Source organism: Pantherophis guttatus, chromosome 5 (genome assembly GCF_059756535.1).
Source record: "Pantherophis guttatus breed Tessera chromosome 5, ASM5975653v1, whole genome shotgun sequence".
Taxonomy (NCBI): domain Eukaryota; kingdom Metazoa; phylum Chordata; class Lepidosauria; order Squamata; family Colubridae; genus Pantherophis; species Pantherophis guttatus.
The window spans coordinates 83,740,960-83,756,836 of record NC_142067.1 but is presented as its reverse complement, the minus strand read 5'-3'; the positions used below and the strand labels follow the sequence as shown (position 1 = coordinate 83,756,836).

The following is a 15,877-nucleotide window of genomic DNA, read 5'->3' as shown; positions in this document are numbered from 1 at the left end:
CAACAGTGAGACATTATGGGGTGAATGCTAAAGTCATTGTTGCTGCAATTCCAATATTACACTGAAAGAATTATCCCTAGCTGTAAAAGATACACAAACTCTAATATTATTCAAAGCATCATCCATACAGTAAAAAGAGGAGGACCCAAGGATATTGTTCAAATTATTATGCCAACTAATCAACTTTCTCATATTTTATGGTGATGCTATGAAGCAATGTAAAAGTCAAACAGATAATATAGTTTACATTTCTAAATTCTCAGCCTTAAAAAAATCTCTATATTAGCAACTCTTGTTGCATACTCTTCTGTGTTTTCTGCATTTGATCCTTTTTATTGATTATTTTCTCTGCTGAAAAAACATTTATTCTAAAGAAATAAATTCTGCTAACTGCCAACTCACAACTTCTCTGGCTTTTTCACTTCGGCTATGAAACTGCAGATAACAGAGTGTGTACTTACCACCCATCAGTGGATTAAGTAAATAACGTGGATGAGTGACCCTTCCTGAACTTCGAAATAGGCAAAGACCGATAACTTCTTCTTCCACATCCATTGCAATACTGGGCTACAGTTATTCCACTTCACAGTTGAGATCATGAGAGTTCAAATTCCAACTTGCCTCTTTTAAAACAAACATACTAACCAACCAAAAATAAAAACAACCCAGATTCAAGTTCCACGAGTTATTTATTAAGGGATTTCTGCAGCTACTGTCAACAGTGTCCAAAACATATAAGACATTTTCAGAACACCTCTTCATTGACTGAATAAAAAAGTATAAGAAGATTTAAGACACACAGAACAAAGTGAGGAATATGGCTGATGTCATATCCTTTCTAGTACCATATCCAATCAGCACGCCTCCCTTCTGTTTTTATAAGAAAGTAACTTCTCATTTGCCAACAAAACAAGACAGAAAGAACTAGTTTAACTTGTTCAGCTAAGTCTGCCTTCAGGGGATTTATAACAGAAAAAGGGGAAAGGGGAGGGGGAAGAGGAGAGGAAGGGAAAGAGAGACATTTTAGTACCATCTATTCTGCTTTCATCACAAAGCATACATTATGTTATTTTCAGACATAGAAGCATTCAAAAATAACACAAGCCTATACAGAAATGGCAAACTATCCTTTTTCACAAAGAAATGGACAACATTAGAGTGGATATTAAAGCCATATGTTTGAAAAACTAAATTTTCAATGTTATAATTCCTCTGACAGTTTTCCTGATCGTCTCATCCTCTAGTTGTATTTGGGCTAAAGTCTCAGCATGCTTACCCACTTCTTTATGGGGGGTGTCATTGGAAGCTAATGGGAGTTGTAATGCAAAGTTGTAATGTAGAGCCTTGGTGGCGCAGCAGACTAAAGTGCTGTTAAGTAACACCAGCTGCCTGCAGTTACTGCAAGTTCAAATCTCACCAGGCTCAAGGTTGACTCAGCCTTCCATCCTTTTGAGGTAGGTAAAATGAGGACCCGGTTTGTGGGGGCAATAAGCTGACTTTGTATAAAAAAGAACACCACTTGGGGGGGGGGCAAAAGCCCTACTAAGCAAGTATATACAAAAGTATGAAGGCTATTGCTTAATGCATTGTAAGCCACCCTGAGTCTCCGGAGAAGGGCGGCATATAAATCGAACCAATAAATAAATAAAATAAATAAATGCATCTGGAGGGTGGCAGGGTAGGGAAGGCTGTTTTTTGTGCAAATTTTTTTTTTTAAAAAAAATAGAAATCCAGAGTATTCACAAAGTAAAATATTTCCAATTCTTTTTCTGCACTCTGAATAATGTTGCCTGTTCCTAAAGAATATAGTGTGATGGATCTATATAGATCATGTAGTATTGCCCTTCAGCCAAACATCTATCCATTTTATTCATTGTGTAGTCAGTATAGTATATATAGTATAGTATCTAAAAGAAGCAAATAGTGTTTAGTAGGCTTACTAAATTGGTGGAGCATTTTGGAGACACCTCTGGCAATTTCTTAACCATGACAAGAAAACAGGTTGCCTACTCATAACCTTAGACTACCTGGTTGACTTGTTGAGAGATTGATTGAGTATGAGGCAAGCCCCCCAAAACATTCAGTCATTTTCTCCAAACTAGAAAATACAGACCATACATTATTTTCATTTCCAGCCCTCTTTTTCACTGCCACGCATAGACAAATTGCCTAATAACAAATGCAATCTTAAAATAATGCAAGAAAACATGTGCTAAAGGAATAAATAAGAAAACATTCTATTATACAATTAATGCTACCAGATAAAAGATTGTGAAATGGCAGTAAAGCGATAGTGCCTAGTTTCTTTGCTTCCATCTGATCATTGTCCAGATTTTCTTAGTTCAGATCTGGGAGCCCTAATACAACTGTGTTCAAGAAAATTCAGATAATCTGAAGAGGCGAGTACGTGAATTACTCTCATACAACCACAATTAGCATAAACAAGAAAAAAGAAGGCTTTTTTCAACACAGCATAGCGAAGTACAAAGAGAGGAAAGGTAATTTTTCCTGATGCAGTCCCAAAGAATCACATATGTGATGAGTAACTTATGAGTAGCTATGGATGAGAAGTTTTCACTTACTAAAATAAGTAAGAGCAGTAACATTAAAGACAAACAAGAACTAGAAACCGGACATAACACTAGAAATGGACGGCCTAAAAATCTTATCCCTAAATGTTAAAACAGAACCCAGACATCATTTGTATACAGGAGGTTCACATAAAAAAAGATGAGGTAAATAGCCTAGAATTTACTAAATTTGGCAAAGTATTTATGTCATTAGCAGAGAAAAAGAAAAGGGGAGTGGTTATGTATGTGAAAAAAAGGAACTGAGGCAGAATTAAAATATAAAGACACCAAAGGGAGAACTCTAATGGTAGAAATTAAGAGAGGTAACTCAAAAATGATGTTGATGATAAAAAACAGGGACAATTCTACAAAAAACTACATGAACAATTAGGAAATTGGGCCCATGTTGAAATATGTATGTTAGGGGACTTTAATGGTATTGTCAACCCAGAGAAAGATTATAAAAGTGGGGAAAGAAAAAAAAATAAAAGATTACCTCTGCCAAAAAGCTTTTTCGATCTGGTGCATGAAATAAATTTAATTGATGTGTGGCATACTCTACACCCGTATGATCCCCAATATACTTTTTACTCAACTTCACAGAACTCTTGGTCCAGAATTGACATGGTATGGACTACTAGAAAACTAGGTCTAGAAATTAAGAAAGCGGATATATGTACAAATACCTGGGCAGATCATAAACTTCTTGAAATAAATTGGCATTATACAAATAAGAGAAAGCAACAGAGAGTCTAAGGACTAACCTTTTGAATGAAAAAGAGTTTATAATAAAATTAAATGAAGAAGTCAAGCGCTTCTTTATTGAAAATGGTAAGCAAGGCATGGCGAAGGAAATTGTATGGGATACCATGAAAGCGTATGTGAGAGAGTAGCAATATCGCATATGGCGTTCAAAAATAAGGAAAAAAGGAAAGCTAGGGAGGCTTATAATAGGAAGCTAGAAGAAGCGGATAGTAAATTACAACAAAACCCGGGAGACGAGGTGGCTAAACAAAAATGGATGATGGCAAGGCATAATCTCAATATTCTGGATCAGGAGGAGTTGGCGCAAAAAATTAAGAGAATAAAACATTATCATTTTGAGAATGCTAATAAGTCTGGAAGGTGGCTAGCATATAGATTAAAAAAAGAACAGGAAAAAAATCAAATCCTTACATTAGAAGATTCCAAAGGTGATATCTTGACAAAAGAAGAGGATAAATTAGAAACAGTGAGAGAATTCTATGAAGCCTTATATAAAGATGAAGGGATCGACCCAGACAAAACTGAACAATACCTGACGGAAGCTAACCTGCCACAGATAACAGAAGAAGAGAAGGAAATGCTAAACAATAAAATCACAATAGAAGAACTCAAATTGGCTCTTACCAAAATTAAAAAAAACAAAACACCAGGCCCAGATGGTCTTCCGGGGGAAATATATACAAAATTTGAGGAAGAACTACAACTAGAATTGTTAGAAATATTTAATGAGGTTTTAGTTGGCACAAGAATCCCAGACTCCTAGAAGGAAACTTACATTACACTCATATTGAAAGAAGGTGCTGACCCGAAACAAATAGCAAATTATAGGCCCATTTCTTTACTAAATTCAGATTACAAATTATTTACAAGTATAATTGCGGAAAGACTAAAAAAATTTTTAAATGGCTGGATTCATAACGATCAGAAGGGATTCCTCCCAGGGAGGCAAATGAGAGATAATCTGAGGACTGTAATAAATGTCATAGAATATTATGAGCAGCACCCAGAAAAATAGCTGGCGTTACTGTTTTTGGATGCCCAAAAGGCGTTCGATAACCTGAACTGGAAATTTATGGTTAACCAAATTGACCTAATGGGATTTGGGACAAATTTTAGAAAGATGATCGAAAATATCTACCATAAACAGAGGGCAAGTATTCTAATAAATGGGGACAAGACGCGGACATTTTGGATACAAAAGGGAGTTAGACAGGGATGCCCCTTGTCTCCTCTACTTTTTATAATGGCGCTGGAAATTTTACTTAGAAAGATCAGAGATAACAAAGAAATTAAAGGACTTCAAATCAAGAAAGAAACATTTAAAACACAAGCCTTTGCGGATGACGTGGCCTTAATAATAGAAGATCCCTTGAAATCTGGCCCTAAATTACTCCAGGAAGTACAACAGTATGGAGAAGTTGCTGGCTTTAAACTTAATAAAACAAAAACTAAAATATTAGTAAGAAATGTGACAGAGGCAAATAAGAAAGAGCTAGAAAAGTCCTTAGATCTTCAGATAGTGAAGAAAATAAAGTACTTGGAAATATGGATTACTTCAAGATACTCCTCTTTAAAGGAGGATAACTACATCCCATTACTACAAAAAATAAAGCAGGATATAGATAGATGGAAGAAGTTAAAACTATCCCTAACAGGTAAGATTGCAGCAATCAAGATGAACATTCTCCCCAAAATTATATTTTTATTCCAAACTATACCAGTGAATCTCGACAAAAAATATTTCTTGGATCTGGAAAAGAAAGTGCGAGACTTTTTATGGGAAGGGAAGAAGGCAAGGATTGCATATAAGACACTACAAGGGAAAAGAAACATGGGTGGCTTTGGATTACCTGATTGGGAAGTATATCAGAAGGCGGCTAAACTAGTATGGATTAAAGAATGGGTCACATTACAAAACAAGAGAATCTTGACATTAGAAGGCCATGATCTACAGGCAGGCTAGCACGCCTATTTATGGGATTTAAAGAACAAAAAAAAATCATATTTTCATAAACATAAATTAAGGGAGACCCTTATTCAAACATGGGAAGAAATTAGGCAAAGATTTTATGTGAAAGTACCAAATTGGCTTTCAATTATGGAGGCCCTGACCGCCTCAAATAAAAGAGATATTCTAAAATTCGGCACGTATAAAGACATATTAGATGACAACGGAATCCTTAAATCTCGGGAAATATTAAGAAATCAAGGCTTTAATTTAGACTGGTGGAGCTACTTACAGATAAGATCAAGATATCAAAAAGATAGGGACCAATTTGGTATAGAGGCGAAGCACAACAATTTGGACAAAATTATGTTGGGGATTCAAAAGAAAATGTTAGCGAAATTCTACAACTTGCTGCTAGGCGAGGACAGGGCAGAAGGAATAGCCAGAAATCAATTAAATATTTGGGAAAAAAATATTGGTTATAGGTTAAATTTCAATGACTGGGAGGAGGCCTGGAACAGAAACTACAATCTGACTAAATCAGCAACCTATAGGGAGAACCATTACAAAATTTTCCATAGATGGTATCTAGCGCCAGCTAGATTAGCAAAAATATTTCCCAGCGCCTCAGCAACATGTTGGAAGTGTGGAAAGGAGGTTGGCACCTTCTATCATATGTGGTGGTCCTGCCCCGAGACAAAAAAGTTTTGGACAAAAATACGAAACTGGTTATGAGAAATAGTGGAAGAAGAAATAGAATTATCCCCTGAAATCTTTTTATTAGGAATGATCGGAGATGGATTTTCTAAAGATAAGATACATCTTATAATTCATATTACAACAGCGGCCAGGTTAATTTTTGCAAAATACTGGAAGGACAAATTAACCCCTCCAGAGGTAATACTAATAAACAAAATCTTAGAGTGCGCAGAAATGGCAAAATTAACAAGTGATCTTAATAATGATGTGAACTCAAAATTCAATGCAGTATGGGAAAGGTGGTACAAATGGTGGAATAATAGAATGAGATTGTAAGGTTATGCTTATTTTCAATAATGGTAGATTCAAATGTAATCGATATGTATATAATGTAAATATGTAATTACACGACACCTCAGATGTTAACAGAGATTCGATGTTTTTTAAAATTTTAAAATCAATAAAGTATATTAAAAAAAAAGAAGTTTTCACTTACTAAAATAAGTATCCATACTAGAACAAATAGTCAATGCAGGGGGTGATTTTCATGAATTTCCTACTATTGGTCCCGTATTCATTTGGGTTTCAGTGAGGATAAGACAAATTCATGGGTGAAACAAATGTGTAAGTCTACTAAGGGCTATAAAATAGCCATACACTTCCTGTAGAATCAGAGGCAGAGTGGATCTATGGTATTAGTTGCTGGCAAATATGAGCAGATTCTCTCTGTGGATTTCCCCAAGGCATCTGATTAGCCACAGAGTATTTTAACATATAAATTGCTTTATTTAAATTATATTTAAAATAGATAAAAGTGAGAATAGCAGCTATGCCAATCCCAATAAAATGGGGAAGGTATTTGTAGAAAAAAATCCTATGGTTATATTCATATACACATAACACACAGACCACATTTGAAATTTGCTAATTAAATGTTGAAATGTATTAGATGAGAGCAAGTAGTTGATTTTATTAATCATCAACATATAAAATTACTACAGCTCTCAATTATATTTTACACACATAACTAATTAAGAGTTGCTACTAACAACTGTACTTTTGAAAAATATTTTGTTTTTTTAATGGTGTTTAATTTTTTGTAAATTTATTTGAACATAGGAAACATGGCATACTAACAGATAAATAAAATCAAGGTAACAATTAATTCATGTATTCTCAATCTCTATTAACAACCAAAGTGTGCTGCACTTTAAAAAAAAAAAAGGTGGATGAGCTTAATCTATACAATGTGACTTTGGAAATGAAAAAGTATTATATTAACTGAATTTGTTGGGGAGGGAGAAAGAGCAAAAGGTGATAATGAATACAATGGCCTTATTCGGAGTGGAAAAAATCAGAATGAATAACAATATCTTCTACTAAAGATATGGCAGTTCTCCCAGGCCTTGCTGTATGGGAGTGCCTCTCCTCTCCTCATTGTCTTTTGTTATAATGTATGCTTTTCTTTGGACTTGTGCAGTTCTTTCTGCCTGTTTTATAGGATTCCCCCTCCAATGTTCTAAATTGCTATATTCCCAGAGTCATCTGAAATCAGGTGGCCTCAAAAATGTAATAAAACTGTGGGAAGCCCCCCCCCCCCCCCGAAGAATGAAATATTTTGAGGAATATTAAAAAGGCAGGATATTGTATTTCCTCAAAGGGAGAAATGGAGGGAAACAGAAACCAGCCCCAGTCTCCCTGCCTCCAAGCAGAAACTAAGAAGGCCAGCTTTTAAAAATGCAGATTTGGTAATCCATTCAAGACAGGATATTTCGAAACTCCTTGGCAGAATGGTAGGATTAGAAAGCAGCCCCTCACTCAAGATCCAACACAGGACGAAAGCCATTAGCCACAATAGGAATTGCCCAACACTTTTTCAGAACACAAACCCCTTCATTGAACCACCCCCAGAGCAGTCTAAACTTCAAAGTCACAGAAGCCTGGGAGCTCATTTAAACAATAAATCAGAGGTTGACCAGATTAGCTCAGTCAAACACCTAGGATTTGCATTTCCTTTTTTGCCTATAGAGCTAGCTATGACCCCTACATAACCCCTACATGACCCCATAGGAATCTGACAACAGCCAGTAGTATATTAAAGGACATGTTCTTGCACAGGAACAGGAAGCTCAAATACAAGGGCCACATATGGTATAAAAACCCACCCATGCTCAACTCCATTTTGTCAGCTGCCCAAAATCACAAGTGCTTGCTGGTTCTGCTTCATCAATAAATGGACCTTCTTTTCAATCTACCTGTGTTATGTCCTGACAGTTGGCACACGCGTAATCGCAGCCGCCAGAAGAGGGCGCTAGTTTGGCGGGAATTACGAGGGTGCTGATTGGGTCAGACACTGACAGCTCAGGTATATAAGAGCTGTCAGCGTATAAGGGCTTGCTCGCTCACACCGTTCATGCAGTTAGCTGTTCACGTTACTCTGTTGTTAAAGTAATAATTAAAGGACATTATTACTGTTAACTATTCTGCCTCGATTTCTGCCTGCCCATGTCAGTATAAAGCAACCTCCAGCCTCCATTTTGTTTCCAGTACCTTTCTCCCACCTTGGAACTGAATCAGATGGATTTTTCTTCCAACAAAACAATCAAACAAATAAATACTGCCTTGAAAGTTTGATAACTTATTTACTTTTAACTTATTAATTGCATTCTTAGTCTCCATCTCTCTTAGCTTTAAAATGTGCTTGCCCCTGGCTCCTCAAAAGACTGTATTGTGAATTACAATTTCCAGTCAGCAGATCTGATTTACGGGATATGTTCACAGGTATCATAAACCATGGATAAGCATAAAATATAGAGATAGGTCAAGTTCCAAAAGAATCAAGCACATAGAAAGAGTGCTTTTTTCTTATGTGGTTGATTCTCACTTGTTATGCCTGAACTTGAGATTTTGTTACAATTGAAAATACCTAACCTGTTTTCTGTAAATATGTATATTTGTATATATGTTATTGTGTGATGTCACTATGCTCCTTGCCATTGGTCCCTACTTACCTTTTGCCCCGCCTCCTCTGTATATAAGTCGTTGCTCCTGTCAGAACCTCAGCTGTCCAAATGTAATCCTGAGGAAGACAAGAAATAAATAAATACCCTTGTTATAAGAAAGCCTCCAGTCTATTAAATTGGGCCTAACCAGAATAATTAAACAAGTAACAATTTGGTAGCAAGAGGATGGTTTGGTAGGCCCAACCAAACATAAAAATGCAAGAATCACAAAAAGAAAAAAGAAGACCTGCCACTAGATATATAACAAAAAGAATGGCAGCCCAGCTGACTCCTGACAAAAACACACTAACTGAAGACATGAAGAAAAACATACAATTACACGAAAATGAATTACTAACAAAACACAAACAACCACTAGCTGGAACAGAAGAAACTCCCTCAGCCTCGAACAAAGAAGGTGAAGTAAAAAGAAAAATACTAGAGTTAATAGAAACAACTACAGATGAATCAAATCTGCTTGTGAAACTCCGCAGCCTAATAAACAATCACGGAACAGCAGCAGATGAAGAGATCGAACATAATAAACAAGAAAAATCCAAGGTAAAAAAGTCAACCCCTGACTACAAAACTAACGCTGAAGATGGCGATAGTTTCGCGCCTTTTTTATGGCGGCCATCTTGTCTACCTAATACTCCCAAAATGGCCGACCAATCATTAAAGGAATCCCAAATTTTAAATTACAAAGCGGGAAACAAAACCTACCAAGAAGATACCTACCCGATTCCAGAAATAAATAAAAAACAACTATATAACCAATATAACACTCAACCTACTGAACTAGAAATAGATAATGCCATGCAGGTGTTAACTGCAGCATTCGGGACTAAACTAAAAATACCAAACACACAATCAGAAAATGCAAGAGAAATTTCTAAACTGACACCTATCAAAAGTCAAAAAGAACTAGACTATCTAAAAGAAGAACTAGTCACCCGAGAAAAAACGCACTGGCAACCATACCCTGAAAAATACTACCAGAGGCCCACACAGGACAACCAAGAACCAAAATTAAAAGTACCATACTTACCTGCCGCAGAACACCTTGTTGAGCGACCCGATTTCACTGCCAATGATAGTCCGCATCGAGCTCCGCTTTCCAGCCGCATCAAAAAACATGGCCGCCAAGCCTCCGATAAAGATTTTGCTGATCGCCGCAGTTTCAGAGACTTCCCGATGAGCTGGACGGCATCCTGGACATTTTTCAGCCACCAGAGGCCTTCCGGAGACAAAGCCGAAGACCAGAAGGCCGACTGGGACTTCATCCCGGGAGCCGCAAGCACAGGATCCTCTCTCGTCGACTGCTGGGGAAGAATGAGGCCTGAGCATGCGCAGAACGAACCTGCAAAGAAAAAAGAAGAAGACATAAATACAAGTCAGCGCAGATCCAGCCAAAACATAGAGATAAGTCAATACAGACATGCTTCTAGTATACCTATGCCTTATTGCGAGTATGCTAAGGTTTTAAACCATGGACAGCTCCTGAATGTAAGTAATTTCTCACAACACTCTGGGACACTACCTACAGACTTTATAAAATTAAAATTAGATGGAAACAACCTAATGGAATGGAGCCAGCATTTACAAATTATATATTTGAGGGAAAACATTTTATTCTTTATTGATGATCCACCAGACAAACCCTGGACTTATGAAATGGACTGCCTCCATCATACTATATACTAATTGCTTCTATATCCCCAAGTATTTTTCCTAGTCTTGAACATAATCTAACTGTATCTGAAATATACCAAAAATTATTTAATTTATTTTATAGCAAAAGTGTAGCCACAACTACTAGAATTTCAAGAGAATTCCATTCTGCCAGACTAAAACATGATACACCCATGAGTGAACATATTCTAAATCTGAATGCAACCAGAGCAGAGCTCATCCAAAGGGGGGAAAATATATCTGATGGCACTATGAAAAGCATTATAATCAATTCATTAGACACCAGCTGGGATAACTACATTACTTTACTTGATAGCTTAAGTTTAGAACATCTTACCTTAGAAAACCTTACCAATAAACTTATAGCTGAAGACAAACTTAGAAGGGAATGATCTGTACATCAAAGGGAAGGCAGAAACCAAAAAAGAGTAGATTTCAGAGTCAGAGACAGATACCCACATGAATGCACAATACGTGGATCTGAAAGACATCAAAAAAGAGACTGCCCCAAGAACGCAGGATACATATTATCACAAAGATAGATCAGATAGAAGAATACATTTCTCAGATAGAACTTCTCCTGACTACAGATATAAACGCAGGGAATCACCCCATTCAAAAGAAAAGAAAAGATACAGAGACAACCCTAGGGAAAACAGAAATGGATCACTATATGGAATAAAAGACAGTAATACATCAACATCAGATTCACTCAACACATGGCTCATCGACTCTGGAGCCACAAGCCACACAACTCACAATAGAAAAATTCTCAACTACTTCACAGAAAGGGAATATTACATAAAAGTAGCAAATCAAAATGAAGTTCTAGTAAGAGGAGTAGGTGACACGCATATAAAAGGTATAGGAAAAATAGAGGGGGTACTATTTATACCCGAAATTCCGCATAATATATTGGCAACTCTAAAACTAAGCGCAGAAAATGGGATAGAGACTACGTTCAAAAATGGAAAAGTATTCATGACTAAAAACAACAGGAACATAGACAAACTATTCACTAATGAAGGACTAACATATCTACTACCACAAAATAACGAGTTAATCTGTGCACACTCTCAATTAAAAAACAAAGAGGCAGAATCAGATAGTTATGAAGGGGGTAATAATATGCCAACTGTTGAAACCACTATATCAGAAAAATTACACAATGGTAAACCTATACACGACAACTGTACCCATTTACTTCACAGAAAGCTAGGACATGCAAGTTTCCCTGTTATACAGAAAATGTTAGAATGTTCCAAAGACATAAAAATAAAAAGTTATAAAAATTATTTGGAATGTTCGGTATGTAAATCATCTAAGCTCAAAAACAAACCTAAGCCCAAAAAAGTCACTCACACCACACAATCAATTTTTCAATTAGTACATATGGATGTCGTAGGCCCAATGAAACCATCGGTCAAATACAGAAAAAAATATTTCCTAACTATAGTCGATGATTACAACAGGTTTGGGTTCGTGTACACTCTTATCCATAAAAGTGAAGTTTTCAAAAAATTCAAAGAATTCTTTAAAAGAGTAGAAACTCAACATAATGTAAGAATCAAGCAAATAATGACAGACAGAGGATCAGAATTTTTGTCTAACGAATTTACCAATTGGTTAAAAATGCAGGGAATATTACACTTTAAATCTTGTCCTTTTTCACCCTTCCAGAACAGGGTCGTAGAGAGAAAAAATGGTTTATTACAAACCATGGTTAGATGTGTGTTAGACAATGCTGGTTTAAATCAATCCTTCTGGGCAGAAGCCCTTACTTACTCTAATTATACCCTAAATAGATTATGGTCCAGTGTAATTAATAAAACACCATATGAACTCATGTACAAAAAGAAACCAAAGATCGGACATCTACAAATATTTGCCGTAACTGCAGATGTATATGTGCCTAAACAGTTGAGACACAAAGGAGAGAAAGTATCTAAAAGACTAAGGTTCATGGGGTATGAATCAGGAACTAAGGGATATCGTTTTATAGATAAAAACAACCATTTCATTGTGTCTAGATCTGCTGTGTTCCATGAACACTCTAATTGGTCCAGAATACATCTTAACGAATTATGCCCCGAGTCAGAGAACACTACACCCACTCACAAAAAACTGAATTCACCAGTAACTGAGACCAAGGTCATAAAGACAGGCAAACACAATTACCAAAAGGAAATTAATGAGGAATGGAAAAAGGGGCATCCTATATTAAAAGTAGACCCATTAACTGAGAAAGAAGTAAGGTTTATGCAAGGTGATGAAACTCCTCCTGATAGGCCCATTAGATCAAGTAGAGGTACAATTCCCAAAAGATTTGATGACTACGTACTATCTCTCAATGCCAAAAAATTAACACCCAATACGTATGATGACATACTTAAATTACCTCTAGAAGAGAAAACTAAGTGGGAGGAAGCAATGAAAAAGGAGATGGATAGTTTGAAGGAACTAAATGTGTACTCACCAGCAGATCCCCCCGCAGATAAGTCCCCCATTGGTACTAAATGGATATTTAAAATCAAAGAGCTAGAAGATGGCAAATTCCTATATAAAGCTAGGTTAGTAGCTCAAGGATTTGCCCAAAGATTCCCTGATGACTATGAAGACACATACTCTCCTATTGTTAGAGCAGAGAGTGTAAAGACTGCATTAGTACTAGCTTCCATTTTAAATTTAGACGTGTATCAGTTTGATGTACAAACTGCATATCTAGATGCTAATCTTGATAAGGAAATATATGTAAAGGCACCCCCAGGAAAGAATACAAAAAAGGGAGAAATTTGGCTATTAAATAAGAGTCTTTACAGATTAAAACAGTCTGGTAAACGATGGTATGAATGTCTGTCAAAAATACTTAAAGATATGGGTTTTATAGCTACTTCATCGGATCTATGTTTTTTCACTAAAAGAAAGAATAATTCTATTGAATATGTACTAATCTATGTTGACGACATATTGTATTTTGGACATGATAAAATCAAATGTGATGAATTTGCTGAACAATTGGGTAAACATTTCAACTTAAAAATATTAGGAAAGGTAAACAAATATTTAGGAGTCCAAATTGATAAAACGGATAAGGGGTTCAAATTGTCCCAAAAAGAAAAAATTATAGAACTTATACAAAAGTGCAACATGATAAACTCAAAAACTTGCGAGACACCCATGTCAACTGACTTCACTAGAAACATGCACAATGAACACGAGCCATTTAAAGAAAACACTTTGTATAGATCTATTATTGGATCATTACTGTATATGTCTAATTGGACCAGACCGGATATCACTCTTGCTATTAATCTGTTGTCAAGACACGTAAGCAGCCCTAGTGTATATCATTGGGAAGGAATCAAAAGAATTCTAAGGTATCTAAAATTTAGTGCTGATGTCTGTTTATATTTAGAACCATTCATTTCTGAAAAGCCCACTTTGACCTGTTATGCTGATGCAGATTGGGCTGGAGACCCAAAGAGCCGAAAAAGTACCTCCGGTTATGTTTTCCTTATAAATGGTTGCACGGTACATTGGTATACTGGCAAACAAAATTTAATTGCCACCTCTACAGCAGAAGCCGAATACGTTTGCCTATCTAAAGCAGTCAATAACCTAACCTGGTTTGATGATTTGTTGTCTAATATATGGGCTGAACCCATTTATCCCATTATCATCAATGAAGATAATAAAGCAGCAATAGATATATCAGCTTCCGAGGCAATAGGCCAAAGATCTCGACATATCGATATCAAATATAAGCATGTGAGACAATTATCGAGTATAGGATTTATTAAAGCTGTTCATTGCGATACTAGTGAACAAATTGCTGACATTCTCACTAAACCCTTAGCAACCAAACAACATGTATATTTGACTTCTAAATTTAATGTACATATATAAAATTAATAATTTACTATTAGTTAGGTAATTTAGAGGGAGATTTGTTACAATTGAAAATACCTAACCTGTTTTCTGTAAATATGTATATTTGTATATATGCTATTGTGTGATGTCACTATGCTCCTTTCCATTGGTCCCTACTTACCTTTTGCCCCGCCTCCTCTGTATATAAGTCGTTGCTCCTGTCAGAACCTCAGCTGTCCAAATGTAATCCTGAGGAAGACAAGAAATAAATAAACACCCTTGTTATAAGAAAGCCTCCAGTCTATTAAATTGGGCCTAACCAGAATAATTAAACAAGTAACAGATTTTTAGTCAAATTGTGGCTGATGAAACACGGAAGCCATGTACACCATGTTTTGAAATTGGCTTAGCAAGTCAGGAACCAGAAGTTCTTTAAAAGACAATGTACAAGTAATATAAACTTAAAATGAACATGGACGGATTCCTTTCCCAAGATATATATCTTCAGCTTCATGTACAGACCAGCCCACAATCTTGTTAGTATTTCCATTAAGAATTCAGCTCAGTTTACTATCTAATCCATTACTAACTAAGCTTGATCCTGTTAGTTTTTTTCCCTAGATCAGTCACATTAACTAGGTATAGGCCTCAATAAAGAAATCTAACCAGTATGTGAATAGTGTTTCCTGACCTTCACCATCTTTTTCTTCCTGCTGCTGATAAAGGCTGCTGACATCCTGCTGCTGATATCTCCCTGCTGACAAAAGCTGGAAAGGTCACACAGGAAGGCCTTGCATGGCCAGCAGCTGCCTCACAAAGGACCAGGCTGGACATGCCTTGTTAGTAGCCTGAGGAAGAAGTGGTGAAGGTCACCTGGAGGGACAGAGTGCAGGGTGGCCAAGTGGCATGGAGGGAGGCAGAGTGCCGGGCAGCCAGAAGTGCAGAGATTGGGGGAGATGAGGGGAGTTGAAATAGAGGCAAGTACAACAGGGCAAGAGAAATGTGAGGTCCTTACCTAATAACAGAGTGCTCTTGGCCTAACAATCTGAACCAGGACTATTGAAACTGCCATTAGTAAGTATGCCTTCATATGATGTTTCACTTCATGACTGCATGACTTAGCAATGTAAATTTCAGCCCCAATTAAGCCAGGACTACCTGTATCAAATTGTTGGGTATGAAATAGAAATAGAAATAGTTGGGTATGAAATAGAAAAAGATGGGTGGCAGGAAAGGAACACAGTATATTGATTAAATAATTTTTAAGTCAGAGAAAGTGAACCGAGACACTCAAGCATTTTGTAAACCAACTCACTTTTATAAGATTAAAA

The 15,877-nt window shown here is 36.4% G+C and overlaps 2 protein-coding genes across 3 annotated transcripts in view; both read right to left on the bottom strand.

The window, feature by feature from the left end:
• ASB9 (ankyrin repeat and SOCS box containing 9) overlaps positions 1–819 on the bottom strand; it is a 48,057-nt gene extending 47,238 nt beyond the window's left edge. For both annotated transcript variants that reach the window (XM_087895257.1, XM_034434921.3), the window contains exon 1: positions 462–819. In XM_087895257.1, coding sequence (XP_087751383.1) covers positions 462–555 — 94 coding nt within the window. In that variant the 5' untranslated portion in view covers positions 556–819. The remainder of the gene's footprint in view (positions 1–461) is intronic.
• A 5,405-nt stretch (positions 820–6,224) lies between these two features.
• On the bottom strand, positions 6,225–15,435 carry LOC148113490 (uncharacterized). The gene is made up of 4 exons (XM_087895256.1): positions 15,238–15,435; positions 14,728–14,795; positions 10,033–10,344; positions 6,225–9,061 (listed from the first exon to the last, which is right to left on the bottom strand). The coding sequence occupies exons 1-4, from the start codon at positions 15,280–15,282 to the stop codon at positions 9,034–9,036; spliced, it is 453 nt and encodes a 150-aa protein (XP_087751382.1). The 5' UTR covers positions 15,283–15,435; the 3' UTR covers positions 6,225–9,033.
• Between the last annotated feature and the right edge of the window lie 442 nt (positions 15,436–15,877).

Coding starts and splice junctions, on each gene's coding strand:
- LOC148113490 (XM_087895256.1), bottom strand. CDS start 15,282: ATGTCAGCAGCCTTTATCAGCAGCAGGAAGAAAAAGATGGTGAAG. Junction 14,796..15,237: donor GGAAGAAAAAGATGGTGAAG/GTCAGGAAACAC, acceptor TGTCTTCCTCAG/GATTACATTTGGACAGCTGA. Junction 9,062..10,032: donor AACAAGGTGTTCTGCGGCAG/GTAAGTATGGTA, acceptor TGTCTTCCTCAG/GATTACATTTGGACAGCTGA.